This window comes from Xyrauchen texanus, chromosome 35, assembly GCF_025860055.1.
Source record: "Xyrauchen texanus isolate HMW12.3.18 chromosome 35, RBS_HiC_50CHRs, whole genome shotgun sequence".
NCBI classification, from domain to species: Eukaryota; Metazoa; Chordata; class Actinopteri; order Cypriniformes; family Catostomidae; genus Xyrauchen; species Xyrauchen texanus.
In genome coordinates, this window is record NC_068310.1 from 15,213,638 (window position 1) to 15,239,399 (window position 25,762).

Below are 25,762 nucleotides of genomic sequence, written 5' to 3' on the forward strand. Positions count from 1 at the left end.
AAAATTTAGGCAGTATATTCTAGGTCTTCTGAAGCCATACAATAGGTTTCTGTGAGGAACAGACCCAACTTTAAGTCATAATTCACAGATAAACTTTCTCTTTCCAATAACTCAAATCTCTGTCACCTTTCAAAAATAGTGCTTCAGGATGTATCACACCATGTTTAACGTGTTGCCAAACATCGGTTCTCTTGAGTCTCGTAACTGATCCCTGTGCACCGAATTTGAATATGCACATATTAAAAATCGCATGAATGAGATTTAAGATGTACATCACAGGGGAAGATTTTCAGTGGTTAGCAAGGAAAATGTTTTTCTGTTCCCCACACAAAGACTTGGAATATAACTTGGAATATATTACACAAGTCATATGGACTATTGTTATTCTACTTTTATGGTGCTTTTCATAATTTTGGGTACTTGATAGCCCCTGGTCACCATTTACTTTCATTGTATGGAAAAAAGCAGCATGATGAAGACATTCTTCTTTTTGTGTTCCAAAGAAGAAAGAAAATCATATGTGTCTAGAACAACGTGAGAGTGAGAAAATAATAACATAATCTTCATTTTGGGGTGAACTATCCCTTTAAGGCTTCAATTCTATGCTATATGGTGTGCTTGGTAACTGATAAGACACCATCTAATCCTGTTTCTCTGCTCCTGTAGTCATCCTGCTATAAAACCCCTCTTTCTGTCTCTCTCCCACTCACTCCTGCATTTACTCTTTTACGGCTATTTATCTGGTATCTCAGTCTCATTGTCAGTCTTTCAATTCACTTCTCTTCTGCTGTCTAATTCCAGCCCACTCGTTCACTCTTGATCAGTTATGCTCACTTACACTTATTCTTTTATGCTCCTTTTTTTCTTTACTCCAGGAATATTGATTAGTTTATAGCTAAACAAATTGACAGATCTCTCTCTCTCTCTCTCTCTCTCTCTCTCTCTCTCTCTCTCCCTATCCCTCTCTCCCTATCTCTCTCTCTTTCTCTCTTACAGGCCTATGTGTTTTGTGAAGCAGTTGGAGATTCCTCCGCCCGGCAGCTACAGGCCCAGTCTCATCCCAGCCACGCCACGTGCTAATCTGGCCAAGGAGCTGGAAAAGTACTCCAAGGTTTCCTTTGATTATGCAAGCTTCGATGTGCAAGTGTTCGGGAAGCGCATGCTCGCCCCAAAGATGCACACCAGCGAAACTTCACCTAAAGCCTTCAAATGTGAGCGGGATTAGTCACGTCTATGAACGTTATGTATAATGCACTCTTTGAGCACAGATAACTGAGTAAACAGTCTGTTGTGTGAAAAGTACTGCTAAACGTTCAGGTTCAAGATCCGTTGCTTTACAGGCAGATGTAGTGGTAATTGAGTTTGGTTGAGTATGCTTCATTATAAGGATCAGCGTTTCCATGGAGAATCCAGAGAATATAAATTGATTATATTTGATTAAAAAAAAAACGCTTTCTTACTGAGTACTTTTTTCTTGTTTTCCAGTAAAAATATCTAAACATCCATAAAACAAGATTTTTTTTTTAAACAATAAATAAGATATTAAGTCCTGTTTTCAGAGAAATCTAACAAAATGTAGTGAGGTTTATACTTGAAACAAGAAATGGAAGCATAAGCGGTAGTTCTGTCAGGAAGACTTGCTGTATCATTACATCATTCATTCAGTTCAGACATCTCATCCAGTCATAATCCAGCATCTGCTTTATAAGCTCTGCACAGCTCTCTTTCATCGCTCGTTATGCCTCGTTTGTATTTATCCCCCACCACCCCATAACCACCAATCCTGTGCAGCCGTAGGGGTAATTTCCTCACCCCTGCCGTCTCTGACTTCTGGCCGGATCTGATGGTTTGAGCGAGTATCTAAAAGCTGAATCGTAGGACGGGGCTTACGCCAAAGGAAACGAATTTCTCACTATTTTCATGATTAATTCTAATTTATTCCGAGTCTTTCTGGTAGAAACAAACTACTTGCCAGTAGGGGAATGAAAAACACACTTAATTCAAGGTTTGGTTTTTTTTACCCCCTTGGCAATTTTTTATCTTGCTTTAAGCATAAACCTCTCTTAATTCTGTTAGATTTCTCTGAAAACAAGAAGTGATTTCTGTCATTTTGCTTCTCAAATAAATGTGTCCTGTTTTGCATAAATAAATGTTCTGATATTTTTACTGGAAAAAGACAAACATGCTGTTTTTTTTTATGTATTTACTAACTTAACATTACATTTTCCCGCAGCCAAACCTTCATTACCCAGGGCCTCCCCGCTAAGTCCCAGCATGCACTCCGGATATGGAAAGAGTTCCTCCAGCAGTTACGATTATTCCCATGATGCTGAAGCGGCCCACATGGCTGCCACTGCAATCCTCAACCTGTCCACACGCTGCTGGGAGAGACCAGAGAACCTCAGCATCAGACAACAAGATAAGGTACAGATGACCCATCTTAATGAAGCTTAAAACTATGAGCCAGAACCCAGATACTGGCAATACCTAAACATATGTTGGTATACCTTCTGAAAAATCAAAAACAAAAAAACAGCAACTTAAAGAAGTCAAACCTTAGGCTGGTTTAAGATCAACCATCTCCATCAAATAAAATAAAATAAAACTACATGGCATCAGTTCATGGCAGGAAGAGTGCATGTGTTTGTATCTGGCAGTCTGATGGAAGTAATGTAGCATAAGTGTGAATTGAGATGGCCTGCTGTTGTGATCTCTTTGCATCATCTGCCCTCCCTTTCATCTGTCCCTCCATTTGTTTCATCCCTGTCTGCTCTTCATGTTGTCATTGCATTAAGTTAAGAGTGAGCTCTCTGGGTAGGACAGGGCCAGGTGTGCTATTTTCTTTTATTTAGAATTTCCAAAGCTAATGCTAATGAGAGCATATATTTTGGTCAATCCTCTATTTGCCCTCACTTTTTCTTTCTTTTGGTTCGTTGTCCCTTTTTCATCCAATAATACTATCCATCAGCACCCTCCATAAGAGAACTCTAGGATCTATACTGTAATTGGAGATGCTCTGTCCTCGATATTTTGATTTTTTAAAAAGCTTTCTCCTCAGCCCAGGGAGTGACTACTTCATCAGCAGAAGGGGATAAAAGGGGAAGATTAATGGGCAGAAAGGCCCTGTGGCTCAACGCTAATCAGACTGGGACTGCTGTGGGTTCAGTGCCTGCTGTGTGTGCACATCTCCACCTCCATGCATACATACTCACATACTAATTTTAATATTAAACCATGCATCATTACTTACAGAAATGTGCACACATAAACATTGAATTATGTTAGAAAAATATATTATTTTATATTGTTCATATTGTAATAAATGTGTATTAAAATGTGTGCTTTGTTGTTGTTTTTACTGAACCTGATTCTGTGCAATGTTAAATTGTTAAATTGCATTATTTGAATCATCTGTCACATGTCAAAGTTATTATCTTATTGCTCAGCTTGCTATTAAACTATTGAACTTTTGGCATGTGTCTCATCTTGCACGTTTATGCTCATGACACAGCAAATAGTTGAGGAGAGTTGTGCTATTACTTTTCAAAGTGATCAAACTCATGCCAGGCAGATGATAAAAGTGCAAAAATATTTATGAATTAATAAAAAGTAGAAAAAGTAGATCCTAGCCATAATTGAGACAAAAGTATCATTGATACATTGATCTGATTTCTTTGGGCCAGTGAGAATACAGATACCCACCACCTAAAATATGCCAGCAAACCAATATAAATGCCCTGGCAACACAACAACTTAGCATCTTGCCATGGTGGCAAGATTTGCACGGGCAGCACCTTTCACATTTTCTTCAGAAAATGAAAAAATCTAGATTTAAATCCTGTTTATACCATATTTTATTTCTTCCTGTTGTAGAGTATGGAAATAGAAGTAGACGAGAATGGCACCTTGGACTTAAGCATGAAGAAGCCAATTAAGAGAGAAGTGGGCGAGTCTTGCACCAGTTCTGATGTGCGCTCCCCCGATCTTTCTTCATCCTCTTCATCATCGTCCTTAACTCTTCACCATGGCAACAACAGCATCTCGCCCCACACTTTACATCCCTACAAACCAGAGGAGTGGGAGGGGCCTCTGGACTACACCAAACCCAATCGGCAGAGGGAGGAGGAGCTAGAAGAGGTAGAAACATTTCTCATTTCCTTCGTCATTTACTGTAAATTAAGTCAGAAAGAAGGGCACAGAAATGACTGGACTAATAAACGACTATGCATACAGAGTAGTTGAAACCAGTTGTTCTCACTTGTTTTTGAGAAGTTGTGTCGAAGAAGTGACACTAGGGGTCTCTCTTGAGTGCCGAATATGCCTCTGATCTATGAAAAAAGGCCAATAAGAATTAGGCAGACAGTATTTGCATACCCCGCCCCCGGACATATGGGTATAAAAGCGGAGAAATACGTCGAGTTCATTCAGGAGTTTTCTGAGGAGCCGGAAATGGTCCGGCCACCACAGTGGCTCGGCTCAGCGACGTGGCCGGGAGGACACAACGTCTCGTTCCCTCCATCAGGGAATGGAGGTTACATACGTAACCTAGACGTTCCCCGTCTGTCGCTCACTTTGATGTTGTGTCGAAGAAGCGACACTAGGGGTCCAATTTAAATCACGCCATGCACTGAGCCGTGTTCGTGTACTGCTGACACAAGAGCGGGCAAGTATTTCATATGCAAAGGTGACCAGTTGTGTCAGACTGCACGTACCCTTCCACGTACCTCTTTTCTCACATAGAGCCAAATGGCTGGGGCCCTTACACGCATCGTGAGAAGGGGGTCTTACCCAGTTTCCTATTCTTTCAGGGGGAAAAGACCCTACGGAGACCACATCTGCCCAGGGACGGGGAGGTAAAAGTGGCGAAATACGTCACATGGGCCACTCAGGTCACATGTGGAAAAAATGGCGTGGTGGTAGATCCAGCCACAAGGAGGGGGGAGATGCTACAGGACGGCGAACGGAGGGCAGCTGGAACTGCCTAAGGGAGACGCGGGTCCACTGGCCGTCGAACGCGAACCGTAGGAAGGGTCGGTGTCGAGGCAGAATTGAGATGTGAAAGTACGCGTCCTTCAGATATACCGCTGTGAATAAATCTAGATGCCGGACGCAAGTTAAGATGTGTTTTTGCGTGAGCATTTTGTACGGGAGTTTATACAAGGCCCAGTTGAAAACTCGCAAGTCCAAGATCGCTCGTAAGCCGCCGCCTTTCTTGTGTACGATGAAGTAAGGGCTGTAGAAACCCTTCTTCATCTCGGTTGGAGGGACAGGCTCTATCGCGTCTTTGAGTAAGAGAGTAGCGATTTCCATGCACAGATATTTGGCATGTTCGCAGTGTACTGCGGAAAAGCGGACACCCGTGAATGGGGGCGGAGGCCTGGCAAACTGAATTGCGTAACCAAGTTGAATGGCCGGGCCAGCCAGTGAGACGGTTTGGGAAGTGTAAGCCATGCATACAAACTCCGTACTAGGGACACCAAAGAGACGATTATTTTTGACGTACCCGGCGGGGCTTCGCTGCGAGGCGGAGCAGGTAGTATGGGGTCGGGAGGTGCGGACACGTCCCGAGGCTCTGGTGCTGAGAAAAGACTCAAAGCACTTACCTTGCTCCGCACACCCGGCAGGGGGCAGGTTAGAGACTGAGGAGGAGGTCCTGTAGCAGCGTCCTCTGGACTCGTCAGATTCGGCCGGCCGGGGAACAGTCGTGGGGCTGAGGGCGGAGGGTCCGTGTCCAGCGTGCCGGGCCTGTTGAGGTGTGGTGGCAGAGTGCCGTGAGAATGGCATTTGTGGGCCAGGTGACCCAGAGACAAAGGAAATAGCTCTTTTACTGAGAATGTGGGTACCGCAGCCCCGTCTAGGTAATTCAACAAAAGATTCCCCTCCCCGCCCTCCACCGGGGGATGGAGCGCTCTGCTTACCCGCTCCGGAGCTAACGTCTTGGTACCTGGGTAGATCGTCTCAGGTGAGCCTGGGAGCCTTGCGGGTCCTCGAGATGGTCCGTGAGACAGGGGGCATCGACTTCCTGCGGGGTGCTCGACATGTGGGCTGAGAGCTGGGCCTGTGTTGAGGCGGAGCAGGGCGTTTCTTCGCCGCAGGAGGATGCCCTTGGCGAGCAGACGGTGCAAAAAGGACTCAAGATGGCGCCGAGTATGGCTGCTGCGTTGCGAGCTCCGTTACAACACTGCGGTTTATTGTTTGTTTTGTTTACAGTTCTTTGTTTTTTTGTCTTGGATGTTGTCTGCCTTATTGTTTACGACAGACAAACGCTTTTGGACATTAGTTCTACAATCACACATCGAAAACCGGACTTCAGATTCCTTAATGCCGACCCGCTGTTTACAAACACGCCGGCGGAGCCCTTTGTCTGTGCTGCTCGGCCGCGGAAACGCAGAAGGAAAAGAGGAAAACGAGCCGGCGTTCTCATCAGAGTAAGACGTCGTGCAAATCGACCCCGCTACCCAGTATACTACTGGCAAATGTTCAGTCTCTGGACAACAAACTCTGCGAAGCTGAGAGCGCGGATCTCTTTCCAACGAGAGACGAGGGACTGCTGCGCTATGTGCCTTACAGAAACCTGGCTGTCTCACGGAGATTCCAGACTCGCCATCGAAATCACGGGCTTTTCCGTGCACCGAGCGGACAGAGCGAAAGACCTCTCTGGTAAAAGCAGAGGTGGTGGTGTATGTTTTATGATCAACAAATCATGGTGTGATCAGAGGAACGTACATTTCATCAAGTCTTTTGCTCTCCTGATCTGGAATATCTCATGCTTCTGTGTCGACCATTCTGGCTGCCGAGGGAATTCACAGCGGTTATCATCACAGCTGTGTACATCCCCCGCAAGTTTCGACACAGACCGGGCACTCAGGGAACTGTATGGGTGTATAAGTGAGCAGGAAACCGCAGCACCCTGAGGCTGCGCTCATTGTTGCCGGGACTTTAACAAAGCCAACTTCAAAGCAATCGCCCCAAAATACCACCAACACATAAAGTTCAACACACGAGGGACCGGGTTTTGGATCATTGTTACTCTCCCTTCCGGAAGGCTACAAATCCCTCCCCGCCCCCCATTTGGCAATCGACCATTCTTCCGTTCTGCTTCTGCCCGCTTACAGGCAGAAACTGAAACAGGAAGCACCCACCCTCAGAACGATCCAGTGCTGGTCGGACCAATCAGACTCTGGCGCTACAAGACTGTTTTGATCACGCTGACTGGGAGATGTTCCGTCCGCCTCTGATGACGACTATCGAGGTTTACGCTGACAGCGTAACGTGTTTCATCAGGAAGTGCGTGAGGACGTTGTTCGACCAAAACTATACGGATATACCCCAACCAGAAACCATGGGTTAACGGCGATGTTCGCGCTGCACTCACCGCGCGGACCTCCGCTTTAATTCTCCTAACACGGAGGAGCCGTAAACAAGCCAGTTATGCCCTCCGTAACACTATCAGTGCAGCTAAACGCCAGTACAGGCACAAACTTGAAAGTCAGTTCAACACCACTGACTCCAGAAGTATGTGGCAGGGAATTAACACAATCACGGACTACAAGCGGAATAAAGTCTCCGCCATGAACACCGCTGCATCTCTCCCGGATCTAACTTAATAAATTTTATGCTCGCTTTGAGGACAGTAACACCGCCTCGCGGAGAGAGCACTCGCTGCTGACGCTACAGAGGTTGATTCACTCTCCGCCTCTGTTGTGGATGTAACCCGATCATTCCGACGGGTGAACATCCGTAAAGCCGCTGGTCCAGACGGCATTCCGGCCTCGCCATCAGAGCGCGCGCGAATCAACTGGCTGGTGTTTTTACGGACATTTTCAATCTGTCCCTCTCCCTGTCTGTAGTCCCCACATGCTTCAAAACATCAACCATTGTGCCTGTACCGAAGCAAGCTATAATCACATGCTTAAATGACTGGCGTCCTGTTGCTCTGACCCCCATCATCAGCAAATGCTTCGAGAGGTTAATCAGAGATCACATCTGCTCTGTTCTGCCCCCTCTTTGGACCCATTGCAGTTTGCCTACCGCAACAACCGCTCCACTGATGATGCCATTGCATCTACAATACACACTGCTCTCTCCCACCTGGAAAAAAGGAACACATATGTGAGAATGCTGTTTGTAGACTACAGCTCAGCATTCAACACCATAGTGCCCTCCAAGCTTGATGAGAAACTCCGGGCTCTGGGCTTAAACAGCTCGCTGTGCAGCTGGATCCTGGATTTCCTGTCAGGCAGACGTCAGGTGGTTAGAATGGGCAGCAACACCTCCTCATCACTGACCCTCAACACTGGAGCCCCGCAGGGCTGTGTTCTCAGCCCACTCCTGTATTCCCTGTACACACATGACTGTGTGGCAACACATAGCTCCAATGCCATCATTAAGTTTGCTGACGATACGACGGTGGTAGGTCTGATCACTGACAATGATGAAAGAGCCTACAGAGAGGAGGTGCACACTCTGACACGCTGGTGTCAGGAGCACAACCTCTCCTCAACGTCAGTAAAACCAAGGAGCTTGTTGTGGACTTCAGGAAGAAAGACGGAGAACACAGCCCCATCACCATCAATGGAGCACCGGTGGAGAGAGTCAGCAGCTTCAAGTTCCTCGGTGTCCACATTACTGAGGAACTCACATGGTCCGTCCACACTGAGGCCGTTGTGAAGAAGGCTCACCAGCCTCTTCTTCCTGAGACGGCTGAGGAAGTTTGGAATGAACCACCACATCCTCACACGGTTCTACACCAGCACTGTAGAGAGCATCCTGACTGGCTGCATCACCGCCTGGTACGGCAATAGCACCGCAGCACAACTGCAAAGCCCTGCAAAGGGTGGTGCGAACTGCCAGGAACATCATCGGAGGTGAGCTTCCTCCCTCCAGGACATATACACCAGGCGGTGTGTGAAAAAGCTCGGAGGATCATCAGAGACTCCAGTCACCCAAGTCATGGGCTGTTCTCACTGCTACCATCAGGCAGGCGGTATCGCAGCATCAGGACCCGCACCAGCCGACTACATGATAGCTTTTTCCCCAAGCAATCAGACTGTTGAACTCTTGATCTATCAGGATCAATAATTAGCACTGCACTTTATTCAGCTATAATCTCACACTGGACTGTCAACATATTCTCCTCAATACAACTGCTATATATATATATATACACATATATATTTCATATACTCCCACTTATTGTATTGTATTGTATATTCTGTTCTATATTCTGCATTGTATATAATTATTGTGTTGTGTAAGTATGTGTACATCTGATTTGTAAATTGTTTTGTGTAAGTATGTGTACATTTGATATGTAAATTGTTTTGTGTAAGTATGTTGTTTATTGTAATTGGTGTATGTCTCGTCACTGTCATGACTGCTATGTTGCTCGGAACTGCACACAAGAATTTCACCTACTGTTGCACTTGTGTACATGGTAGTGTGACAATAAAGTGATTTGATTTGATTTGATTTGATTTTGGCCCATGGCGGCAGGTTTGCGGCAGGGCAGGATATGCGAAATGGCCTCCGTTTGTTTCTTCACCGTGGAGATCTGCTAGGTAAAGTCCTCGACGGTGTCGCCGAAGAGGCCAAACTGGGAGACAGGGGCGTTGAGGAAGCGCACTTTGTCAGTCTCATGCATCTCGACCATGTTCAGCCACAGATGCCATTCCTGGACCAAGAGTGTGGCCTGCGTTGTGACCTTCGTGGCTCTGAGGGCTAGGCCGGTCGCTGAGCAGTTCCTGCAGCACGTCGGGATCAGGGCTACCCCCGTGCAGATCTTTCAGTGCCTTGGGCTGGTGGACTTGCAGGAGGGCCATGGCATGCAGGGCGGAAGCGGCATGTCCAGTGGCGCTGTAGGTTTTGGCCGTCAATGAAGACGTTGTCCTATAGACCTTGGAGTGGAGTACAGGGTGACCCCGCCAGGTGGTAGGGTTTTCGGGACAAAGGTGGAGTGCAACAGCCCTGTCCACCTGGGGAATCGGCATGTACCCGTGGGCTGATCAAGGGTAGCGAGAGCGGATGAGCGAATGGCTTTGTGACGTGTGGAGAGGGGTGCCCTCCATGCAGACGTCAGCTCATCGTGCATTTCCATGAAAAACGGGACCGGGGGGGTTCAACTGTGAGCGGCGCAGAGCCCCCAGGAACCAGTCATTCAACCGCGATGGCTGTGGGGAGGACGGAGGGTTCCAGTCCAGCCCCACGCTGGCAGTGGCCCGGGCAACCATATCGGACATCTGCGCGCCAGCCTCAGCCTGGGCGTGCTAGCCCGAAGGCGGCAGCCCAGGGGAGTCATCAGCGTGAGACACCACGCTCTCCGATGCAGCGGCGAGCTCATCCACCTCGAGCTCTAGAGGATAGGTAAGGAGAGTCGCTATTGCCTCGAGCACGGACGGGAGTCAACGAGCGGGGGTGTACCCGGTGGAGCTGCACATGCTGCCATCCCCGGATCGCCTCCATCGTCAGCCGCATCGTCCTCAATCCCGTGGGAAGAAGGAGCAATGCGGGGGAGCAGCTGGAGTGGGGTGCTTTCTATTGAAAGCGAGCCGCGACCGCAACGTTGCCATGGTCATGCTCTCACAGTGAGAACATGAACCATGCACAAACGCTGCCTCGGTGTGATCGCAATCCAGACACACGAGACAACGCCTGTGGCCGTCTGAATCAGAGAGCACTCTAAAACATTCAGGAACTACACAGGGGTGGAAGGGCATCTTTATAAAGACGCGTCCTGAAAAGGATTTTCTGTGTATTGCTCTTTTAGAGGAAAATATCTCTTTCAGAGAAAATCACTCTTTTATAATAACTCTTTTAGTTTTGCGCTGTTGAAGCGCCCAGGGGCAAACTGCACTGCCGTGAAGAGAAGAGAAAGCCACTGAAGTGCGCCATAGATCCAACAGCAGGCAAGCGTCAGAGTAACAGGAGCGGGAGTGTAACTCGCAGCTGACTGAACACGACCATCGGCACCGAAGAAAATTTCTGAATGAACTCAACATATTTCTCCGCTTTTATACCCGTATTTCCGGGGGTGGGGTATGCAAATACTGTCTGCCTAATTCTTATTGGCCTTTTTTCATAGATCAGAGGCATATTCGGCGCTCAAGAGAGACCCCTAGTGTCGCTTCTTCGACACATCAACAAACATTCAAACATTAAATCAAACATTATTATCTTAATTATAATTAAAATGAATTGCGTATACATAGTATATCCAACAATTTACTAAATTATTAACATGCCAGAGGCTGAATATGAAAAATTTTGTAAATGTATAAACAACAGCCTAACAAATGGAACATGCATTGGGCTAAACATTGCATGATTATTAGCTATAATATCATGTGACAGATGAATTTGCACCAATATATTGAGTTTGATTGGAAAATTAACCAAATAAAAGCATTTTCTCCTTCCTTTTAAAAGTTGGTAAGCCTATGTATTTTGCTATCCTAACTATGCACAAGAATATGGTTGTTTACGCTGTTACCGACACCCTATACGAACAGATCTGTGAACCATTTTTGAGTAGCAACCCACAAGTTGAGAATCACTAGATTCAAAAATTACACATATTGGACACTTTACAGTAGATAGACATACATATGTCATGATGTCATGTGTTGCTGGTGTAATATTGAGTATTGTTGTAAATTATTGCACAGATGAACCACAGTGCTCAGTCATTCGCTTCATCTGACCCCGAAGATTGTGACATGATGCAGGATGACCTTGAAGACAGGAAGTACCCCGGAGAAGTCACAACCCCAAATTTCAAGGTCAGGTTTCAGCCCAAGGACACCAAGAAAGATCTCCTGCTGTAAGTCACATGATCTCCTGAACTTTTCACATGTATTTCTGTTTACATATTGAAATTTAGCAGAATTGAATAGTTTTACTCAGTCATCTCTGTTTTGTCCCTCGATGCAGCTGTCCAACTCCTGGGTGTGATGGCAGTGGACACATCACTGGAAACTATGCATCTCATCGCAGGTACACAGATTTTTGGGGTCAACTCTCAGTCCTTCTCTTGCCTATAGCACTGTTTCTGCAGCTAGGGTTTCAGAGGAAAAATAGCCAATAAAACAAGGCATTATGTACAATACATGGCTAGAAGTATGTGGACATTCCTTTCTCTGCAGCAAAAACAAAATAAAAAATAAAAAAATAAAAAAAAACGAAAATGATCTAATTTGCTCACCCACATAAAATCCCAGGTGTGTATAACTTTCTTCGGCAAAACATATTTGAAGAAAAATAGAAAATATCTTAGCTCAAGAGGTTAAAATGCTAGTGGATGTTGATCAGACCTTTGAAGCTCCAAAAAGAACAGACAGTCAGTATGACTCTAGCGGTTAATGAATATCTTCTAAAACAATACAATCGCTTTTGGTGTCAGAAAGATCAATATTTAGTACTTTTTAACAATAAACTATTGCTTCCAGTCAACAACAGTATGTGCCTGACATAATCGTATTGGCATGTTCATGTGAGAACTGACCCACGTGCGACACACATGGAAGAGCACCGCTGTTTACATCTGAGTAAGAGGAACACTGTACTGAAGCCTTGTTGGTTTTGGTTTACATCTGTATTTGTATCGGTTTGTTTACTCACAGTGGTACATTTATGTGCTTATCCTGGATGTCTCAACAGAGAGAAGAATGTGAGATTACATCCGTAACATGCCAACATGAATTTGTTACATGAGAGTCTGCGTGAACTAAGCGCTCTCGTGAATAGGTATACTGCTGCTGAATAGAAGCGATGGTTTATAGATAAACAGGACTTAAATATAGATTTATTTTCGCATCAAAATGACATAGTAAGACATAAAAGATATTAATTTAACCTCTGGAGTCGTATGGATGACGTTTATGCTGACTGTCTGTGATTTTTAGAGCTTCAAAAGTCAAATCAACATCCACTTCATTTTAAGGACCTACTGAACTAAGATATTGTTCTAGTTTTCTTCAAATGTGTTCTGCTGAAGAAAGAAAGTCATACACACCTGGGAGACCATGAGCGTAAGAAAATGATGAGAGTAAATTTATCCCATAATTTATCCCTTTATCCCGTAATTTAACATTTAACATGTTAAATTACATAACTTTTTATGTCTTGTTTAAAAAAATGAAAATATAAATATATATATATATATATATATATATATATATATATATATATATATATATAACTACATTTAGTGTGATTAATTCTTAAACTGGGTGTGGTGTTTCAGTGTCTGCATATTTTTTGCCATGTCGAAGAGATTTTATCTCTTTTTGCTTAACACTTGCCTGTGGTGTCTTTTGTACCTGGGACATTCTGGGTACTTTCACTTTATCTTTCCCCCCTCTCTTTTCTCTGCCTTTGCTCTTTTCAATGTTTTTAGCTTGTCTGGGTGTCCTCTTGCTGATAAGAGTCTTCGGTCCCTCATGGCAGCACACACAGCTGAACTCAAGTATGTCTGCTCTACTTCTGCTCTTGCTCTTCCCGTTCTTGCTCTTTTTTGTCTGCTTTTAGGTTTATTTTTATGTTTTTTCCATGTCCTTAATTAAACAGCACCATGCCCATGATAATGTACATAATGTTGGTGTACTTGGTACAGTATTAAAGGTGCAGTGTGTAATTTTTTTCAGTGTTAAAATACTTTCTCCTATTCCAGCTTAATATGCAAAGACAAATATAAGTAAGCCATTTGTAGGCTGATTCCACCAAAAATGTTTTTTGAGCATCCCGACCAGCCCAACACATAGCAGCATTGGCTCAACCGTGAGTTTGGGGTGGAACTCTCTATTTGACCCACCAACGGAAAACAGGGGGAGTGTTTGGGAAACTTGTTGAAAGCATCCTTTAATGTTGCAGAAATTACACACTTCAACTTTTAGTTTTGGCTAAGTTTTATTACAGGCAGGGTCTAAAAACGGTTTAAGGAATGAGAATGAAAATGAACTAAATTAATTAAAATAGTTCCGGAGTGAAAATGTTTAGTCAGTCGCAGTTCAGGAGGATGTCTCCAGATGGATGTTTATCTATTAACCGTTTGTCAAAGTTGCTTACTTGCTATAATGCTTGGTTGTGTTCTGGTAGGGTTATTGAACCTCATATTGGTTGTCATGCTTTAATGAATTTTAAATTACTTGTGTGTTTACAGATCACAATGTGTTTTTAAGTTTTGTTTTTACTGTATTAAAGAAAATTTGGTAATTGTTATATTGTACTCTGCATATTATTTTCATGTATATTTCAACCCCATTATTAGATGTAGATTGTAATATAAAAATAATTTAAGTTAAATGAAAGGTCTTCTGTTGAACTCTTATTAGCCATATCACTAGTTTCACCTCTTTAATTGATATCTGTAGTGCAATACAAACATTAAAGAGTAGTCATATTAAAATATGTAATTAAGAGTGGTGTTTATCTTCCTCAAAGCAAGTAATATTACAGTTATACATTTTTAAACAAATAATAATATAATATCAACATGAAAAGCACGTTATGACTTCGGCTCTGCTTAACATCTTAGAGTGATCACAGGCTAAGCAGGTGACCTCAGACAATGAGATTCATCTGCACAGAAGAGCAGTGCTGAATCACAACTCGAATAAGTTGCTTGCAATTTTTGGTTTCAACCATAGAAGCCGATAGAGAGCCCATTGTTCCGTAGTGCAGCTATAACATTTAGAAGTTTGAACCCCCCCAGAGCGCACTTCAAACCTCTCACATTTAACCTTTGACCTTACTTTCTCAGATGTCCAACCCCAGGATGTGATGGTTCAGGGCATATCACGGGCAACTACGCATCTCATAGAAGGTATGGCCCATGAAACAACCCTTCCCATTTACACAACAATACATACAGAGGACAGAGAAGTTTAGTGCTAGTTGTATATTAGACACAACACTGCATTTGTAATGCATCCCTTTTATTGAGTAGGAAATAGGAAACAGATCCCAGATTGTGTACTTTTGTTACTGCCTTATGTTCTACAGTATAATCTTGCTTATGTCTTCCCTTCTCCACCAACACCATTTTATAACCTGGCACGACACAAATGAAGCATCAAGAGATAATTGACAAATCCTTTACATTTTGAAATTGAGTTTTCGTCCCAGCCAGACATGACATGTGAAAAGACATTTAGTTGGTAACTTGATTGATTTCTACTTCTTATACTGTATAATAATGTGCTGTGTTACTTTACCTGACCCACCGTCAAATCAAATCTTATTGATCCAAATCTCTCTCCACATAATTTTACTTATATTAAAAATAAAACATGTTCTGATCAGCTTTGATTTTTTTTTTGTCACATTATGCATCATTTTGCTTTCATTTACAACAGAAAAATTACGTGATGCTATAGAGGCCTGTCACGTCACACCTGGTTAGAATATGGTGTATGCTTAACCTCTGATTGTTGGGTTTTTAGTTGTACTATTTGAGCTTGGTTTCTCCTACTTTGCTTTGGGTCAATAGACTCTTTAATTAAGGTGGTGGACCATCTTATGACATAGTGCTGGCTCCTCTGATCATGAGCTACGTACTCTCTGTTTTCAGTTTGTCTGGGTGTCCACGGGCCAAGAAAGGTGGAATAAAAACAACTCCCATCAAGGACGACAAGGAGGACTCCGAGCTCTTAAAGTTCGTACTGCATAGAAAGCTGAGGCTTTTCCCCCTTTCTTTTATGCTACTTTATGGTAAAAAAGAAACACTTTTAGGTGGGCTGTGATCAAATGTTGGATAATAGGTTTCTCAAACCACACAGTCATTTTACAACAGCGTAATGCAGTTTAGAAACCTCTCTCCAACCAGATGGAAGTTGTGATTTAATCAAGCATTTACAGCTAGAATCACTTGTGATGTTAGCCTACCACATCTGAAAATATTGCTTGTGTTCTACCTTGTTAAATATCACCTTGGCAACCTTCCAAATAACTCACTCGCTTGACATGAGCTTATGAATCAGTGCATGGAGTACAGCTCAAGGAACTTGCTAAGTAACATTAAAAACGCTTTTTATTTCAATTCATTTTACTACATCTAAAAGCGAGAAGATAAAGACACCCAGCTGCACTGCTGAGGAATAGTATAAAACTGAACAATATATTACAGACCAGATGGTTCATGAGGTATTGAAATACACACTTTATTTTAAAGCATTTGTGCATATTTTTGTTAGTCAGTTTTTGTATTGTTTTTGTTTGTTTTTTTGACTGTCAAAATGTAGGAGATTTTTATCCCCACAATTTCAATACAGTTAAAGAGCAGCCACATATGGTAGCACTCAAGCTCCCAATGTGTAAAAATCTTTCTTTTCAGTTTATTTCAATGTGTTTTTATATTCACAGTTAATGTTGGGCAAATAATGTACAGCTGAAGTCAGACGTTTACATACACTTAGGTTGAAGTCATTAAAACAAATGTTTTACCCACTCCACAGATTTAATATTAGCAAACTATAGTTATTGCAAGTCATTTAGGACATGTTCTTTGTCCATGACATAAGTAATTTTTCCAACAATTATTTACAGACAGATTGTTTTACTTTTAATTGACTATCACAATTCCAGTGGGTCAGAAGTTTACATACACTAAGTTAACTGTGCCCTGAAGCAGCTTGTAAGATTCCAGAAAATTATGTCAAGCCTTTACTCAATTAGCTAATTATCTATTGATAGGCTAATTGGCGTTAATTGGAGGTGTACCTTAAGGCCTACCTTCTTTGCTTGACATGGGAAAATCAAAATAAATCAGCTAAGACCTCAGATAAAAATAATTGTAGACCTCCACAAGTCTGGTTCATCCTTGGGAGCAATTTCAAAATGCCTGAAGGTACCACATTCATCTGTACAAACAACAGTACACAAGTATAAACACCATGAGACTCATTCTGTCTCCTAGAGATGAACGTAATTTGGGTGTTTTGCTGCAGGAGGGACTGGTGCACTTTACAAAATAGATGGCATCATGAGGAAGGAAAATCATGTGGATATATTAAAGCAACATCTCAAGACATCAGCCAGGAAGTTAACGCTCGGTCACAAATGGGTCTTCCAAATGGACAATGACCCCAAGCATACCTCTAAAGTTGTTGAAAAAGGACAACAAAGTCAAGGTATTGCAGTGGCCATCACAAAGCCCTGACCTCAATCACATAGAAAATTTGTGGGCAGAACTGAAAAAGCAATGCGAGCAAGGAGGCCTACAAACCTGACTCAGTTACACAAGTTCTGTCTGGAGGAATGGTCCAAAATTCAAAAAACGTATTGCGTGAGGCTTGTGGAAGGCTTCCCAAAATATTTGACCCAAGTTAAACAATATAAAGGCAATGCTACCAAATACTAACAAAGCGTATGTAAACTTCTGACCCACTGGAAATGTGATGAAAGAAATAAAAGCTGAACTAAATAATTCTCTCTACTATTATTCTGACATTTCACATTCTTAAAATAAAGTAGTGATCCTAACTGATCTAAGACAGGGAATGTTTTCTATGATTCAATGTCAGGAATTGAGTTTAAATGTATTTAGCTAAGGTGTTTGTAAATTTCTGACAACTGTACCTAAATAATGCTCTCCTTATAAAATGGAGTGAAAAATAATATATAGAATATATAGATGTGAGTGAGACAAATGATTACAAAATAACAAGGTGATATTTCTGTTGGGATATATGCTATTGCTTTACAGTCAAAAGATGTAATTTTCACACTCTATAACAAAACTCTATATATCGGTTTCATTCCCTCCAACATCTTTTCCACCCCTCTTCTGCTCTCAAAGATGCCCAGTGCCAGGTTGTGACAGCCTGGGTCATATCAGTGGGAAGTATGCCACGCACCGCAGTGCATATGGATGCCCGCTGGCGGCCAGGCAGCAGAAAGAGGGTTTGCTGAATGGTTCTCCATTCTCCTGGAAGGCGTTTAAGACAGAGGGTCCCACCTGCCCCACTCCAGGGTGTGATGGATCAGGACACGCCAACGGCAGCTTTCTCACCCACCGCAGGTACTTAAAGAGTAGAAAATAAGGGGGATTGATTGGCATTTGAAAAACAGTTTTATTTTTAAAGGTGTTAAAAAATGTCACCTGTCCCAGTTTAATGAGCAGATACAGTTAGTAAGCCATTTTGGCTCAGGTTGCCTTCTGAAAAGATTTAAACCCTGTGGCATTTTTAAAACTTTGATCTGATTGTTAGAATGACCAACATTTCAACTTTTGTCTTAACCAAATTGGCGTTTGGACTGGGAGTACCTTTTTCTCCCCACACAATGGCAGAGGGGATATTGATTGGGAAATCTGTTTTGAAACATTATTGTTGTTTTTGCAATTTGGTGCCACTAATGGTGCAGGAATTACACCTTTACTTTTAGGAGAACTGGTCTAATTTGAATCATTACTGGTATGCCCATTAGGAAAATATGCTTAGTCATGACAACTCTTGGAAATATTTAGCATGTAAATGTTGGTATGATATGTTGATAGGATATTGGTCTTGGCGGTCTGGATCTGCTATGCTGGTGCTGCTAGAAAATACATATGCATAAGTATATGGACATGCTGCTGCTGTTACACAATTAGACAAAATGCAAGACATGCTGCATCAAGCATGTACTGTATGATGCTGCTGCACATATAGACATTACAACAACAACAAAAAACCACGTTGTAGGCAAATGGAGTTAGATTTCAGAGAAAAAAACCCTCAGCACACTGCAGAGAAAGCAGCTTATCTGCAAAACTGAGCCATTTAAATATTAGACAAGGAGAGAGATGCGAGTTGATTGGCTACCTGATTACAAGTCAAAGGAAAAATCAGCTTACACCATGCGAGCCAATTGTTTTAACATGTCACATGTGAGTGAGCAAATTGCCTAGCTGATTCAAGTCAAAGAACCAGTTTGTGCCACATAGAGCTTCTTGGCTGAACTTTGGTCATTTCTTCAAATGTAGTGATGATGATGATGATAATGATGATGAATTCTGTTTTCTACCAGTCTCTCAGGCTGCCCCAGAGCCTCCCTCAATAAGAAGAAAGCCAAGTTCCCTGGTGAAGAGTATCTCAGCACTAAGTTCAGAGCCAATGATGGTGAAACCCTCTCTCTCTTTCTTTTACTGCTGTCTCCATTCATCCCACATCACTCTTATCCTTTTCTTATACCCCCCCCCTCCCTTTGAAATGAAGATGACAATTTGTCTTTTCATTTTCTCTCTTTACAGTGTTAGACAATGATGAAGACATCAAGCAACTAAATAAAGAAATAAATGAGCTCAATGAATCCAACAATGAAATGGAGGCAGATATGGTCAACCTTCAAACACAGGTTAGCAAGACCTCTGTTCAAAATGTTGCAGTCTATACCTTCTAACCCCTCCTATGATGTTGACCCATTTAAGAGTTAAAAACAAGTGAAACTGATTTTAATATTGTATTTGGTCAAAATGTTTTTGGATTCTCCAAAAAAAAAAAAAAAAAAAAGATTTTACATTTTATGATACTTGTTTATATTTATGCAATGTCAGGGAGTTTTGGGTGGTTACCAGGGTGTAGCTGGGTATTGCTAGGTGGTTGTCTGGGCATTACTAAATGGCTAAAAAACAGTTGCTTAAAAGCCAAAAGAGATCATCCCCATGTCTCTGTAAAGACCTGATCCCTAGATATGTGTGGTTTTGTTTAGTTTTTTTGTATTCTGAAATAAAATTATCTAGATTTTGTTTTCCAGAATATTTTAGTTTTAGACTATAAACCATGATTCTGTATTTGTTTCAAACAGAAACAAAGTGTAAATATTCCAATGATCAGTGTTTTTTTTTTTTCTCTCAAACTGAAGGTTACTGTTTATCTACTATTAAAGAATGTTATCACCACTGGCATACTGTATAGCTGGCACACTTTCCAATTGAAATGCTACTTTAAAAGCTTGTGTTCAGTGTAAAAAATACAAGCATATGTCATTGTTCACAAACAAAGGGAGGTGCTGTAGATTTACTGTACACTTGACCAAACAAAAATAGTTTTTAGGAATTTTCTCCAAAACAGATTTAAATCAGAAATACCAGGGCCATGTGATATGGTGATTGTAACCACTATAAACACTGAGGGAGAATCCGGTTTTCTAATACAAAATCTCATTGACCAATGATTTCTTGCAATCAAAGTTGTGAAAGAAGTTTTGATGTGGCAAACATGCATTTCTAGAAGGAAACAAGATGTCAGCTGTTGCTTCAAGAATGTAAATGTTTAATTGTTTTGCGATTTTGTAGATAACATCCATGGAGAAAAACCTGAAGAACATAGAGCAGGAGAACAAGATAATTGAAGAACAGAATGAGGCTTTGTTTATGGAGCTCTCTGGACTCAGTCAAGCCCTTATACACAGCCTGGCCAGCGTCCGTCTGCCTCACATGGTGAGTTACTAAACAAACACACTAATATGCTCTAAAATATCAGTTCCTATTTGCCAATGTCAATTCTATTTTCTAGAATTCCCCATGAATTAGACACACTAGATTACAAACTGTTACAAATCCAGAGCTCTAATTTCCAATTTGCATTTCAGCAGGAGCCAATCACAGAGCAGAATTTCGAGAGCTACGTGAGCACCCTAACTGACATGTACACCAATAAGGACTGCTACCAGAACCCAGAGAACAAGGCCCTTCTGGAGACCATCAACAAGGCAGTGAAAGGCATCACGGTCTGATTCAGCCGAGAGGTGTGGAAAAGAAACAGAGGCATGGAGCCATGGGAAGAGCATATAAATGACACACAAAAAGGGCATTCAGGTTTTTTTGAACAACAATTTATGCCTTCATCACAGAGAGCATTCTGTGACAATTAAAAAAAAAAAAGAGGTAAACAATATGTATATTACTATAAGGACCAAAATCCACAAAAGCTGCTGGATTGGAAGGTGGAAGATACCAGATGGAAATCCTTCAGTTTATTTATGAAGTGAGACACAACCCTTATTTTCTTTAGAGTTTTTGTTGTCTTTACGTTCAATCAGTGAGAAGTTTGCATTAAAGAAGATGTTTTTGAAGAAGGAAAAGCTGGGAGTGAAGGAAAGATTTCCAGAACTTCATTCAAAAGGTGAGGCCAAGGCTTTGGGTGAATTTGTGAGGACGCTACTTTTCGAACAACAAATGCAACGTTCAAGAAAAAGTGATAACTGATTAAGGCAAGGCATCTGCAAATCTAATGTAAAGCCCAAGAAGATAACAAATATGCAGTGTTTCCTCATCCTTCCTTCTTTTGCCAGAAGAAGACATGAGTTTTGGGAGGAAAAGTTGTGGTAATTGAGAGGATGTCCTACAAACATGCACATTTTCTCTCCTATTTGGAAAGTAAATGAAATTTGCATCCTACAAACATATCAACCATATCCCAGCACTACAACGTCATGTGGTTGAATCTGTAAATTTCTCCTGTTGAACCACTACTTTCTTGATCTCAGTGCACATGCCTCAAAAAAGAAGCCCTTTTATTTATTACTCTTTGTTCTTTTATTTTAGATAAATACAGGAGCATTTTATTTGTAGTACTTGTAGGACTATTTACCCAATGTAGTCATATCTATTACTTATGAACAATGAGTTGCACTTCATTTTAGTCAATTCAACTCCAAAAACAAGATGTTGGATTGTTACTTATATATAAATTATACTAAATTTTTCCAGGCTCTAACTGTAATTTATTTATATTTTGTTATAATTAAATTTTAACTGAATTATTTATTTGAATTCACCTATTTAAATACTCGCACTGGAAAAGTGCAGGCCTTCTGTTTATAAAAGTTCATGAAAATGTGACAAGGAACGTGCCACATCAATATTTGGAAAGAGAAAAGAAAATCGACCACTGATTTTTTTGTAACTTATTTTCATTTCACAACAGAGTTTTTAAAGAAATTTTAAGTGCAAATATTTTTAACCAACAATGTTTTGATATGTTTTTTTTTTATTTTGTAAATTCTCTCTCTTTCTCTCTCTCCATCTTCCTACCTGTGTGTGTATACATATATCTGTCTCTATTCGCAATTTATTTTTTTTAATTTTCAAATTACAGCTGAAGGAGAATTATCATCTCTATTTATTATTTATTTAATATTTATGAAATTATGAACTGTGATATGGTTGTAATGTATATTTATTTTGTAACGTCTCTGTGTGTTTGTGAAATCTTAGTAGTCTTGAAGAAACTTTGGCGATACAAAAATAAAGACAAAAAACATGTTTGGATGAGAGACTAAAATATGATGATTATTAAGGCTTCTCCTTATACCAGCATTACTTCTTATAGGAATGTAAAGTGAAAACAGCAATTCCAGTACTGTGGAACATTGAGCTTTGACTCTTTCCTCGTATGTCTCAACAGGAAGAGGAAGTTCATTAAGAGGAAACAGAGTCTGGAACTGGGTCTTCTCGTGCTGACTGTTTTTATTTTCTGTTTGTTTGTTTTTTTTGCCTCCTCAAGCACTCTGTAGTGGCCAAAAATGTCTCCCCAGAATTGCAAGTGGATTATTTTAGCTTTCTTACTAAAAGTATTATCTTTATAGACCTATTGGCAATGGGAAGTGGGTGGGAATTTTTGCGGTGGGAGGGGTACGGGAGACAAATACCAACCATCCTGAAATAAACTCTTGAACCACAATGTCCTTACTCAACTAGTATCAGACGAGCATACACCCGTGTAGCCTTACACTAGATTTTTAGTTCTTCAATGCACAAAGTGCCACTGACCTGTGCTTTCGTTACCGACTCCGCCCATTCACCACCCACACTACCCTTGGGTCATGTGACCGTGGCATAAGTGGGGATTGTTACCGATGCCTTTATTCCTTTGCCGTGATGACCATATGTACACAATATATTCATTCTGTATTTAAAATGAAAAAAAAGAAGAGAACTATATATAGTATATAAACATACATCTATTTTTACAGTGTAATTGTTAACTCCTTTTCTCTTATAATAGCTAAAAAGAAACAATATCTTTCCAAAAGCTGTGAGTACTACTATCGATAGAAGACTAAATAATATAAAAAACGAATAAAAAAACTAAATAAAGACCCAGTTTACTGTGGTTGCAGGATTCAATGTGTTTTATAATATGTAAATGTAAATTTTTAAAGGATACAATGATGTTTGTAGAGTTTCCTATTTTCCAAACTCACTGGGCCTCTCTATGTATGTCAGCCACATTAATAGGACAAGGTTAAAAGATTAGTCATAGTGTTAATTGACTGTACCTGTTTAGATGCATTGTAGTGTGCTGAAAGTTCTCTGTGGATCCGTCTTTAGTATTATAGGGTGTTGTGCAGTTCTAGTGGCACGAGACACTAGATACGTGTGTAAAATGCCAGTCATCACAATGACATCTGTATGAATCATAATAGCGGCTTGTGAAAAGAACATTGTGCCTCTATTAAAAACTGTAATTTTGTTAGTGGTAAACAGCAGCCATGTAGTTAATTTGCAGCAATATTGTGATGGACAGAACACGTGTGCACTTTTCAGAATCTTGAATGCCAACTAATGACCTTTCAGCCGAAAGAGGTTTATTTTGTGTGTGTGTGTGTGTGTGTGTGTGTGTGTGTGTGTGTGTGTGTGTGTGTGTGTGTGTGTGTGTGTGTGTGTGTGTGTGTTTTAAGGTACAAATGACTGTTGGCTAGCAAACAACCATTCATTGCACCAAAAGAATTAGGAAAATGTGCAAATGTCTTCTTCATGTTTGTTGTTGTTTAATGTGAATCTGTCTGAAATGTCAAATGCCCTTTGATGCACATCTGCAGGGGTTGATTCAACAGCCATTGCCATGTTCAATTTAACACCAAGAGCCACTTTATTAAGGCTTGTCTTATCTGAATACATTTTTTTCTGACATCTTTTTGTCTTGTTACCAAATCAAAAGCCCTTACAATACTACCATATCAAACCTGATCAGTCAAAGCTCTTGGCAACAGCACAGTTTGGATCAAGCCCTGAGTTCAAACAGAAAATTATGTTAAATGTCAACCAAATGTAGTGCTTGCTGAGAAACTGTCATTGGTTGGCCCTCACACACACTCGCTGAGAATGAAGGAGGCACAAGTTGCATAAATCTTTGTCTATTTTCATAGGTCATTTTATTCGCCTAGTTCTGTGTAACCTTACCACAGGAAAGATGTGTGAGTTGAATTTCAATACAACCTTGTCTATCCTATCTGTGAAAGCATACTTTGTAACTAACTGCAACATGGTTCTTCCTTCTAATAGAATTGAGGGAATACTCACTACTAATGTCACATTATCTTACTACCATCGTTGAGGGATTATAATGGAAGATTAACATTTATATCTGCTCATTACTACTGACACTGTATAAAAAGCATGTGTGAATTATTTTTCCTTGGTGCATGCTCCTTAAAATTGTCGGTGATGATGAGCAGGCATGAATGTTATGGAGTTTGCAGAATCTGCCTTGTAATGTAGCATGTTTTCTGTATAGCACCTGCAAATGCAAGTTAACTGTACATCTATCCCCTGCCCATCAAACCAAATAAGTCACATTAAGTTTGTAGGGTTTAAAAGGGTTTGTACTTTTAAGATTAAAAGTAGCTGATTAATTTAGCACCTTTGTAAGCATATTACTGGAGAGTCTGGCCTTTCCAAGACTTATCGTGATTTGATAGGCTTTGGTACCAATTGTAGGTTAAATAAAATGGGTTCCTTCATCATCATATTTTTAGGCAAGACATTTAGCTTTAATTACAGCTAAATAGCAAGTCGTAAAGATTGCTAGAATGGAACTGTTTGTCCCATTAAGCTGATATAACCAAAATGGCCCTCATTCTGTAGGTACTGTAGCTTACAGCTCTGTGGTTTTCTCATGTGTGCCTTTTCTCACTTGTGTTTGCTGCAGGAAAGGGTGAGTTTACATTTAAGGACTGGGTTCAAATCCCACTCAGGACGACAACTTATTTTTCTTTTGTTCCGTTTTTTTTTCCCCTTCCTTTTTGGGAGGGAGGGAAAGGTAATAAATACAGTAAACCAGTGAACACCAAGAGCAGATAATATTGAAATGGGTATTGTTTGTTTTTTTCAATATTAAATAAGTAGATCAACATATCTCAAACTGTTCTTCCCAAAAACTTCAGAAACTGTGATTCTGATTCAGGTATGAAACAGTATGATGGGTCATTTAATTGAATCTGAAATAATCATTTAACTTATCGCAGATGAAGCATTTATGCACAGGGCATTATTCTGTCAACAATGGGATTCTGTACATTTGTAATAAAAAACAGTGTTGTTGTATTAAACAGTATTTCCAAGTAAATGTATTTTAAACCCACGGCCAAGGCTTGTCCTCTTGTGTCCTTTTTTACAGAGATCAGCTATTTTTACTGGTGATTTTGTAGCCACAAATTATTCTCCTTAAGAAAATGACAAAAAAAAATGGTACTCCCTAAAAATGCTAAGCACTTCTACAGTGATAGACTACATGTTTTTGGCACTTTTGTAGCTGTTGTGGTTTCCTTGCTAGGTTTTTGTTTGTTTGTTTCTCTTGTAGAGCAGGACAAGCTATGGCTGTGCGTGATTCGAGGTAACTTTGGAAATGAAGTGTGTAGTTTGTTTTGGTTTGTGACCGTGTTTGTGTACTCTTGTACCTGTGCTCATTGATATCAGTGTTAAAAGAGAACAATAATGTTTGTTTTGTGGAGGAATCGTTAATTTCAATGTTATACATGGACAACATAAATAAATATTAAATAA

The 25,762-nt window shown here is 41.0% G+C and overlaps 1 protein-coding gene across 4 annotated transcripts in view; it reads left to right on the plus strand.

Moving 5' to 3' along the window:
- myt1b (myelin transcription factor 1b) overlaps nucleotides 1–25,762 on the plus strand; it is a 170,883-nt gene extending 145,121 nt beyond the window's left edge. For 3 of the 4 annotated variants that reach the window (XM_052105813.1, XM_052105812.1, XM_052105815.1), the window contains 13 exons: nucleotides 997–1,211; nucleotides 2,234–2,424; nucleotides 3,874–4,137; nucleotides 11,664–11,818; nucleotides 11,929–11,991; nucleotides 13,394–13,462; nucleotides 14,756–14,818; nucleotides 15,566–15,649; nucleotides 17,792–18,013; nucleotides 19,003–19,094; nucleotides 19,226–19,329; nucleotides 20,270–20,413; nucleotides 20,566–25,762. In XM_052105813.1, the coding sequence (XP_051961773.1) occupies nucleotides 997–1,211; nucleotides 2,234–2,424; nucleotides 3,874–4,137; nucleotides 11,664–11,818; nucleotides 11,929–11,991; nucleotides 13,394–13,462; nucleotides 14,756–14,818; nucleotides 15,566–15,649; nucleotides 17,792–18,013; nucleotides 19,003–19,094; nucleotides 19,226–19,329; nucleotides 20,270–20,413; nucleotides 20,566–20,709 (1,810 nt within the window). In that variant the 3' untranslated portion in view covers nucleotides 20,710–25,762. The remainder of the gene's footprint in view (nucleotides 1–996; nucleotides 1,212–2,233; nucleotides 2,425–3,873; nucleotides 4,138–11,663; nucleotides 11,819–11,928; nucleotides 11,992–13,393; nucleotides 13,463–14,755; nucleotides 14,819–15,565; nucleotides 15,650–17,791; nucleotides 18,014–19,002; nucleotides 19,095–19,225; nucleotides 19,330–20,269; nucleotides 20,414–20,565) is intronic. The other variant, XM_052105816.1, reaches the window with a different exon arrangement.